General features: G+C 44.4%; 1 protein-coding gene across 2 annotated transcripts in view; it reads left to right on the forward strand.

The window, feature by feature from the left end:
* Positions 1-10,757, forward strand: part of EGFL7 (EGF like domain multiple 7) — a 29,947-nt gene that overhangs the window by 17,713 nt on the left and 1,477 nt on the right. For both annotated transcript variants that reach the window (XM_060757483.2, XM_060757484.2), the window contains 6 exons: positions 459-581; positions 696-811; positions 3,798-3,890; positions 4,172-4,333; positions 7,377-7,447; positions 9,445-9,604. In XM_060757483.2, coding sequence (XP_060613466.2) covers positions 459-581; positions 696-811; positions 3,798-3,890; positions 4,172-4,333; positions 7,377-7,447; positions 9,445-9,604 — 725 coding nt within the window. The remainder of the gene's footprint in view (positions 1-458; positions 582-695; positions 812-3,797; positions 3,891-4,171; positions 4,334-7,376; positions 7,448-9,444; positions 9,605-10,757) is intronic.

Raw genomic sequence — 10,757 nt, forward strand, 5'->3', positions numbered from 1 at the left:
TGCCCCAGGCACTGCCAGGCAATCAAATGCTAATCAAGGTGGTAAGTTGAAACATTCACACCCAGCTCCAGCAGACAAGAGTCCTATGTCCCATCCTGGTCATTCCACAGATATATAGACCCATTTTTCCTAGTTCCAACAGACCTCACTACCTCTGAGGACACTTGCCATAGATGCAGGCGAAACGTCAGGAGAGAATGCCTCGAGACCATGACCATATAGCCCAAAAAAACCTACAATAACGCTGTGATTCCGGCCATGAAAACCTTCGACAATACACTGCCATTTGTAGTTTGGTGCCCACCTTCCTGGGCAGAGAAGGCTCAAGACCTTGTGAAGCTACAACTCCCACTGCATGGAGCCAAAGGTGGTTCAAGCAGTATTGAACTGCATTTGTTCCACCCTATTCATGTGAATTCATGTGATTTAGGGTGCCTAAATCTGCCTTTCTCCCTTAGGCGCAGAGGCTGCTCCGTGGAGGTACGAAGCCGCACTACGTCTTACCTCACCTCCCACATCCAGCCCGTCTACCAACCCTACCTCACTTTGTGCCAGGGGTATCGACTTTGCAGCAAGTACAGGTTATTTTTGCCTCAGTTTCCCCTCTTACTCACAGTAACCCAAATCCTACCCGTTGGCTGCGTTTGGCTTCTAGAAATGAGAGGGAACTGTCCATTATTTTGATTTATTCCTAGAACGACCTATAAGGTTTCTCAGCGGCCGGCGTATCGGAAAGTCTCCCAGCCAATATACACTTGTTGCCCGAGATGGAAATGGGGAGTTGTTTCCCATCGGCTTGGTTGCAATATTGGTAAGTCCCTTTTGATGTGTTGTCGAAGGTTTTCATGGCCAGAATGACTGGTTTGCTGTGAGTTTTCCCGACTGTCTGGCTATGTTCCAGAACCATTCTCTACTGACGTTTCGCCCACAACAATGGCAGGCATCCCCAGAGGTTGTGAGGATACGCGGATCCACTTTTCTTGTGCTTGCAAACAATCATAGTAATCAAATAGTCGCATACAACATAGGCGGATACTCTCACAGAGTCACACAGGAGAGAGAAAGATGGATTCTTTAATCCTCCTTATATAGCTCATCGATCATTAGTAAGGGACACAGACTGATGCAGCCCCTTTGTGATAACTCTCACATGGTTAAGACTCAGCCATTACCACGCCCTCTTAGGGGTTGCATCATGCTTCCTCTTCATCTTGGAAAGAAGTGACGAGTGGAGTGCCATGAGGTCGGTTCCGTCCTGGGCCCGGTCCTGCTCAGGATCTTCATTAATGACTTGGATGAAGGGCTAGAAGACATGATCATCAAGTTTGCAGACGACACCAAATTGGGAGGGATAGCCAAGACTCCAGAGGGCAGGAGCAGGATTCAAAACGATCTTGACAGATTAGAGAGATGATGGGCCAAAACGAAGTTCAACAGTGACAAATGCAAGAGACTCCACTTAGGCAGAAAAAACGAAATGCAAAGATACAGAATGGGGGACGATGAGGCCTGGCTCGAGAGCAGTACGTGTGAGAATGATCTTGGAGTCCTCGTGGACAGGAAGTTAAACATGAGCCAAGAATGTGATGTGGCACGAAAAAAAGCCAATGGGATTTTGGCCTGCATCAATAGGAGCCTAGTGTCTAGATCTAGGGAAGCAATGCTCCCCATGCTCTATTCCGCTTTGGTTAGACCACACCTGGAATATTGTGTCCAATTCTGGGCACCACAATTCCAGAGAGATATTGACAAGCTGGAATGTGTCCAGAGGAGGGCGACTGAAATGATCAAGGGTCTGGAGAACAAGCCCTATGAGGAGCGGCTTAAAGAGCTGGGCATGTTTAGCCTGAAGAAGAGAAGGCTGAGAAGAGATATGATAGCCATGTATAAATATGTGAGAGGAAGCCACAGGGAGGAGGAGTGAGCAAGCTTGTTTTCTGCTTCCTTGGAGACTAGGTTGCGAAACAATGGCTTCAAACTACAAGAGAGGAGATTCCATCTGAACATGAGGAAGAACTTCCTGACTGTGAGAACCGTTCAGCAGTGGAACTCTCTGCCCCGGAGTGTGGTGGAGGCTCCTTCTTTGGAAGCTTTTAAACAGAGGCTGGATGGCCATCTGTCAGGGGTGATTTGAATGCAATATTCCTGCTTCTTGGCAGAATAAGGTTGGATTGGATGGCCCAGGAGGTCTCTTCCAACTGTTGGATTCTATGATTCTATGATGGTTCATAGGGGAGAATACGTTCGGATAGGTAATCTAGCCCGGAACTGTATAGGGTTTTGTAGGTTAAAACCAACACTTTGAATTGTGCCTCATTTCCAACAGACCCCAAAATCTCTGAGGATGCCTGCCATAGATGTGGGCGAAACGTCAGGACAGAATGCTTCTGGAACATGGCCAGACAGCTGAGAAAACTCAAAGCAAGCCAAGTCCCTTTTGCTTTATTTACTTCCGAGATCCGCACCCATATTCATGCATTCTGGTCCACTTTGCGGCCCACTCAAGTTTCTTTTCCTCTTAATGCCCTACTCCAAACTTATTCCAACGTCTCCATATCCTTCTTAAACATGAAGTACCGAGGATAGGCTCCAGATAAGGCATGATAAGACGAGAACATATAATTTCCGTATTATTTTACTCAGTTTGCAAAACGTGCTTCTATTAATTCAAAGTCGCTTCTGGTCAGAAGGGACACAGAGTTTCAGACTTGCCCAACATAACAAACTTTTAAATACTGATGGAGTTTTTCGGGGTTAACCTGGCATGATGGGAGTTGTAGTTCACCCACAACCTTATGCATTTTGGACAATTAAAAAAATCCTTTTTCAAACTCAGGCAAAGTTGGGGACCCAAGCTAATATCTATATAAATAAAAATGTATTGTCGAAGGCTTTCATGGCCGGAATCACTGGGTTGTTGTAGGTTTTTTTGGGCTATATGGCCATGGTCTAGAGGCATTCTCTCCTGACGTTTCGCCTGCATCTATGGCAAGCATCCTCAGACCTCTGAGGATGCTTGCCATAGATGCAGGCGAAACGTCAGGAGAGAATGCCTCTAGACCATGGCCATATAGCCCAAAAAAACCTACAACAACCCAATAAAAATGTAATGTTTGTTTGTGGGATTAACAGAACTCAAAAACCATTGGATTAATTGACACCTAATTTGGACACTACACCCCTAACAGACCAATGAGTGACCATCAATCATAACTGCCGCCCCCCCCCAAAAAAAAAACAGTGGAAAGGACTTAAAAAACCCCAAAAAGCTAAATGATAAAAAGTTAAATGATGGTACAGAAAAAGGGGAGGGAAGGAAGGGGAGAAAGAAAGAAAGTAAAAGGAAGGAAGGAGAGAAAGAAGTAGGGAAAGAAAGAAGGAAAGAGAAGGAAGCATGGTAGCAAAGAGCGAAGGAAGGAAGGAAGGAAGGAAGTAGAGAAGGAAGGAATGAGAGAAAGAGAAAGGAAACAAAAAAGGGGAAAGGAAAGAAAGAGTTAGAGAAGGAAGGAAAAAGAGAAGGACAGAAAAAAGGAAAGAAAGCAAAGAGGGAGTGAAGGAAAGAAAGAGGTAGAGAAGGAAGGAAGGAGAGAAGGAAAGAAATAAGGAAAGAAAGGAAAGAGGGAGCAAAGGAAGGAGGGAGAAAGAAGGAGAGAAAGAGGGAGGGAAGACTGGCCACAGCAATGCATGGTGGGTACAGCTAATGTGTGTGTGTGTGTGTGTGTGTGTGTGTGTGTTCACAAACACACACACACACACACACACACAGGTCTTATAATTTGGGTCTTCTCTTTTAACAGTCTGCCATCCTCCGTGCCAAAATGGTGGGACGTGTTCATATCTAAATAAGTGTTCCTGCACACCTGGATGGACCGGACGATTTTGCCAAACAGGTAAATCCCTCCGTAATATTTGAATATAAAATAACAGGCTTTTGGGATACAAGCAGCCTTTAAAATAAATATATATCCTGGGAATTGTAGTTTGGCATCTTTTGGTTAAGGGGGAATTGGCTCAGTGACGCAAGCCGGGAAGGAATGATACCAGCTCATATTGTGATGTTGAAGACTTTTGTGGCCAAAATCACTAGGTTGCTGTGAGTTTTTTTCAGCTGTATGGCAGCATTCTCTACTGACGTTTTGCTTACATTTGTGGCAAAATAATTTGCATTTAGATGTGGATGAATGTGCCGGCAGGACCCATGGCTGCAGCCACTTTTGCCTCAATGTTGCCGGAAGCCACCGCTGCGGATGCCACCAAGGGTACGAGCTTCGGATGGATGGCAAGACCTGCCAGGCTTTCCCCACAGATGCCCCTCCTGCTGCCACCACTCTGGGTAAGGCCCGCCTGAGAGCGGCACAATCCCACTTTCACGGTCCTGGGGAACCTGGAGCATTTTGGGGTGGATTTCTCTTCTGTGCACGAAGCTACAAATCACCAGCTGCAGCTGACGCAGGAGCATGGTGCTAACCGGCCTTTTGAATGGATGCAGATGGAATCAGCGGAGTTGTAGTTTCATCAAGTTGACTTCTCGGCCAAAGGGTGCCGAACTACAACTCCCAGGATCCAGCAGCATGGAGCCGTAGCAGTTCAAACTGCATTCATTCTATGGTTTAGATCCATCTTTGGATAGGACCCCATTGTTCAATGCCATGGGATCCTGGGAGTTGTAGTTTGGCACCTTTTGGGCGAGGAGGCCCAGAACTTGGTGTAATTACTACTCCCAGGGCCATGGTAACATGACGCAACACGATGCTACACAATGTAATATGATGCAACACAATGTAACACAATGCAATATGATGCAACATGATGCAGCGTGATGCAATATGATGCAACATGATGTAACACAATGCAATGTGATGTAATTACCACTCCCAGGGCCACAGTAACATGATGCAACATGATGCAACATGATGTAACACAATGCAACACGATGCAGTATGATGCAACACAATTTAACACAATGTAACACAATGCATTATGATGTAACACGATGCAGCATGATGCAATATGATGCAACATGATGTAATGTTATGCAATTACCACTCCCAGGGCCACAGTAACATGATGCAACATGATGTAACACAATGCAACACGATGCAGTATGATGCAACACAATGTAACACAATGCAATATGATGCAACACAATGTAACACAATGCAATATGATGTAACATGATGCAGCATGATGCAACATGATGCAATATGATGTAATTACCACTCCCAGGGCCACAGTCACAGGATGCAACATGATGTAACGCAATGCAACACCATGCAGTATGATGCAACACAATGTAACACAATGTAACACAATGCATTATGATGTAACACAATACAGCATGATGCAATATGATGCAACATGATGCAACACAATGTAACACAATGCAATATGATGTAGCACAATGCAACACGATGCAATATGATGGAACACGATGCAACACAATGCAATATGATGTAACACGATGCAACACAGTGTAACACAATGCGACATGATGTAACACGATGTAACACAATGCAACACGATGCAACATGATGCAATATGAAGTAACACAATGCAACACGATTTCTGTCCCAGGGTTATAAATATTATTTCCCAATTGGTTCTATCACAAAAACACGGAAAAAGTGTATTAAACTACACAAACGGGAGGGACATCCTGCAGCACATTCTGCTCTAGTTTTTCAATGAGTATCTCATCAAGTCTCCACCCATAGTTTGTGGCAGTTGCAAAAGCAAAGTTTCCAAGTCCTTTCCCAATGCAAGACTATTATGCCACGTGTCTTTGGATGCCCGGATGGGGATGGACACACCGCAGCTCCCCGCGGCACATTATTACTTTTGGTACGCGCTGTGCCACTTCAAACTCGTACCGTGAGTAATAATGCGCTGAGGGACAGCATCCGCCGCAGGCACCGTCTCCGTGAATGGGTAAGTATGTCAAAACAACAACAACAACAACCCAAACCCAACACCAAACCTGTTTGCATCTGTCCCGAGTTGTCGCTGGGTTCGAATCCTATTCTTTTCCAGCTCCGTTTCTATTATTGTGTCGTTTCCTGGCTTTTCGGCACTCGAATTCCACATTTCTGCAGATGCTGCTAAAAAATGTCCCGCTAGGAAAGAGGACGAGGAGACTGAAGGGTGCCAAAAAAAAGAAAAAAGAGAGATAATTCATATGGGGGTCTTAAATCTCTATATCAGGAGAGGCGGGAAATAAATACAATATATTATTACCATTAATAATAATAATAATAATAATAATAATATGCTTTATTTATATTCTGCTCTATCTCCCTGAAAGATAAAAACAAAAGAAAATACACCTAAATGCAGAAAGGTATTATCCCCAAACTAAGGATATATCGTACCGAGGGATTTAATATATATCTTAACTATGAGAGGTGTTTAGCAGGGGAACTCTCTGCATCGGAGTGTGGTGGAGGCTCCTTCTTTGGAGGCTTTGAAACAGAGTCTGGGTGGCCATCTGTCAGGGGTGCTTTGAAGGCGGTTTTACTGCTTCAACATGATTAATAGGAGTTGTAGGTCCTGGGATGTATAGTTTGTTGGGCGAGTGGGCTTATTAACAATATGGTTGCACTATTTACAAGAACAAGGTTTACTTAACACAAAGTTCAACCTACACATTGGAGCTTCACACACGAGGCTTCTCTCATACAGAGGTTTACCTCACACTCCTGAGGTGTTTCCCCACTGAGGCAAACCAACACTTAACAGGCTTCGGCCTACTCACTCTCTTCAGGACGACACTAGCTCTGGCTCACTCACTCTAACAGGCTTCGGCCTACTCACTCTCCTAAGGGCCACACTAGCTTTGACCCGCAAACACTAACAGGCTTTGGCCTACTCATCCTCCTCAGGACCCTCACTTTGGCTCACTGACTCTAACAGGCTTCGGCCTACTCACGCTCCTCAAGACGACACTAGCTCCGGCCCACTAAAACTAACAGGCTTTGGCCTATTCACTCTCCTCAGAGCGACACTAGCTTTGGCCACTGACTCTAACAGGCTGCGGCCTACTCACTCTCTTCAGGGCAACACTAGCTTTGGCCTGCTAACACTAACAGGCTTCGGCCTACTCACTCTCCTCAGAGTGACACTAGCTTTGGCTCACTAACACTAACAGGCTTAGGCCTACTCACTCTCCTCAGGACAACACTAACTTTGACCCAATGACTCTTAACAGGCTGCGGCCTACTCACTCTCTTCAGGGTAACACTAGCTTTGGCATTTTAGTATAATAGTTTTTGCAAACAGGTTTTATTGCGGGTTATAGATAATAATAATAATAATAATAATAATAATAATAATAATAATAATAGTAATAATAATAATAATTTTGCTCTACATTTGCTCAGCTGAAAACTCCAACGCGGTGTTGCAAGAAGACGTGAAGGAGCTCAAAATAAGGATGGCAGCTTTGGAAGAAGTGAGTGGATACTCCTCAAGGAATGGAAAAAAAAATGGGGTTTGGATGCATTGGAGAATCCCGGGGCTGCCGTATCAAATACCTAGTGAAAGTGGAGTCAAACTGCATTAATTATACAGTGTAGATCACGCATGGGCAAACCCATTATTGGCTCTTTTCTCAGGCCATCCTCTCTCTTACCATTCTGTCTTTCCTTCGCTCTCTTTCCTCCCTCTTCTCTTCCACCCTTTTCTCCTTCCTTTCTCCCTCCTCCCTTCTTTCTTCCCATCCACACTTTCGTCCTTACTTCCTTCTCTCCCTTTCTCCTTCCCTCCCTTGTGTTTTTCCTTCCTTCTCTCTCTTTCCTCCCTCCCTTCTTCTCCTTCCCATGCACCCATTCATTCTCCCTTCCTCTCTTCCTTCCCTTCCTTCTCTCCCTCTTTCTCCTTCCTTTCCTTTCCCCCCCCTTCCTTATCTCTTTCTTTTATCCTTCCTTCCACCCATCATTCTCTTCTTTCCTTCCTTCTTTTTCCTTCCTTCCCTTTCTCCTTCCATTACTCTATTTTGTCCTTCCTTCCTCCTTCCCTTTCCCTTCCACCCTTTCGCACTACCTTCCTTTCATCTTTCCTTCCTTCTCTTTCCTTTATCCTCCCCTTCCTCCCTTCCCTTTTTCCTTCCTCCTTCCCTTGTCTTTCCTTCCTTCTTTCCTCTCTCTTTCTCCTTCCATCCTTCCCTCCCTTTTGTCTTTCCTTCCTCCTCTTTCCTTCCTCCTTACCTCTCTCTTCCATCCTTCCCTTTCATCCTTCCCGCCCTTTTATCTTTCATTCCTTCTCCCTTTCCTTCCTCCTCACCTCTTTCCCCTTCCATCCTTTCCTTCCACCCTTTTGGCCTTCCTTCTTTCCCTTTCCTTCCCTTTTGTCTTCCTTCTCTCTTTCCTTTATCCTTCCAACCTTTTCTTCCTCCCTCCCGTTTCTTTTTCTTCTTCCTTCCCTTTTGTGTTTCCTTCCTTCTCTTTCCTTCTTCCTCTCCTCTTTCTCCTTCCATCCTTCCCTCCCTTTTGTCTTTCCTTCCTTCTCTTTCCTTCTTCCTTTCCTCTTTCTCCTTCCATCCTTCCCTCCCTTTTGTCTTTCCTTCCTCCTTTCCTCTTTCTCCTTCCATCCTTCCCTCCCTTTTGTCTTTCCTTCCTTCTCTTTCCTCTTTTTCTCCTTCCATCCTCCCCTTTCATCCTTCCCTTCCTTTTCTTTCCTTCTTCCTTTCCTCTCTTTCACCTTCCATCCTTCCCTTCCATCCTTCCCTACCTTTTGTCTTTCCTTTCTTTCATTCTTCCTTTCCTCTCTCTTTCTCCTTCCATCCTTCCCTCCCTTGTCTTTCCTTCCTTCTTTTTCTTTCTTCCTTTCCTCTCACTTTCTCCTTCCATCCTTCCCTCCCTTTTCTTTCCTTCTTCCTTTCCTCTTTCTCCATCCATCCTTCCCTTTCATCCTTCCCTCCTTTTTGTCTTTCCTTCCTTCTCTTTCCTTCTTCCTTTCATCCTTCCCTCCCTTTTGTCTTTCCTTCCTTCTCTTTTTCTTCTTCCTTTCCTCTTTCTCCTTTCATCCTTCCCTCCCTTTTGTCTTTCCTTCCTTCTCTTTCTTTCTTCCTTTCCTCTCTTTCTCCTTCCATCCTTGCCTTCCACCCTTTCTTCCTTCCTTCCTTCTTTCTCCCTCCCTTTCTCCCTCCTTCTCTTTTGTCTTTCCTTCTCTATCCTTTATCCTTCCCTTTCCCTCTCTTCCTTCTCTTTCCCCCCTCTTGTTCCCTTTTATCTTCCCTTTTGCCTTTCCTTCCCTCCTTCCCTTCTTCTCTTCCTTCCTTCCTTCCTTCCTTCCTTCCTCCCTCCCTCCCTCCTAGTAAAGAGTGCATGCATGCGTCCCCCAAGAGAGAATGTTTACTCAGTTGACATCATTTGGGGAGAACGATTGTGAACCCGAAAAGATGGATCCAAGAACGGAAGGGATGTTCAATGCACCTTCTTCCTTTGGTAGAAATTCCAGCTGGCGATGGCGCCCTTCCTGAAAGTGGATCTGCCGGAAGGCACGACGCAAATCGACCCGTTGGGATTGCTAGTCCACTCTTTGCAGCAGCTCGAGAGGATCGATTCGCTCAGCGAACAAATCTCCTTCCTGGAGGAACGGTTGGAGACATGTAAGGAGCCAGAACTAGGTGGTGACACCTCTCTTTGAGGCTGAGAAAGTGTGATTTTTCAATGGGCCAAAGCTTTCCAATGCAAAACTGACCTAAAATGGCTCCCTCTCCTCACAGAGCCCTGGGGAAAGGGGCGGAACCAAACTTAACAATGATTGATGGGTCATAGGCCCTATAATTGCAAACCAGGGGAAGCCACCTTATTGCAACATGCATGGAACTTTGAAATACATGAAAACACTCAAAGAAAGAAAAGGAAGTTGGAGCCTTTGGTACAGCTGTCCCAGCACATAAATATTTTTGAATATTTACTCCACTGATGCCTCAATTAATGTAATTTTATTGGTATCTACAAGCCGTCCCCTGCCATGCGTTGCTGTGGCCCACATGGGGGTTCTGTGTGGGAGGTTTGGCCCAATTCTGTTATTGGTGGCGTTCAGAATGCTTTGACTGTAGGTGAACTATAAATCCCAGCAACTACAACTCCCAAATCTCAAGATTCTATTTCCCCCAAACTCCACCAGTGTTGACATTTGGGCATTATTGTAGAGTATTCTTGTAGAGTTTGGTCCGGATCCATCATTGTTTGAGTCCACAGTCATCTTTGGATGTAGGTGAACTACAACTCCAAAACCAAAGGACACTGTCCACCAAACCCTTCCAGTATTTTCTATTGTTCAGGGGAGAACTGTGTGCCAAGTTTGGTTCAATTCCATCGTTGGTGGGGTTCAGAATGCTTTTTGACAGTAGGTGAACTATAAATCCCAGCAACTACAACTCCCAAATCTCAAGATTCTATTTCCCCCAAACTCCACCAGTGTCCAAATTTGGGCATATTGAGTATTCTTGTAGAGTTTGGTCCAGATCAAAGTAGAAGTAGGTTGGTTCAATTCCATCGTTGGTGGAGTTCAGAATGCTCTTTGATTGTAGGTGAACTATAAATCCCATTAATAGAGTAAAATAATAAATGTAATAATAATAATAAATAGAGTAAAAAAAGGAGTAAAATAATAATAGAGTAAAATAAATATAATAATAATAAATAGAGTAAAATAATAAATGTAATAATAATAATAAATCGAGTAAAATAAATGTAGTAAAATAATAATAGAGTAAAATAAATATTATTATTATAATAATAAATAGAGTAAAA

This window comes from Anolis sagrei, chromosome 11 (assembly GCF_037176765.1).
Source record: "Anolis sagrei isolate rAnoSag1 chromosome 11, rAnoSag1.mat, whole genome shotgun sequence".
NCBI classification, from domain to species: domain Eukaryota; kingdom Metazoa; phylum Chordata; class Lepidosauria; order Squamata; family Dactyloidae; genus Anolis; species Anolis sagrei.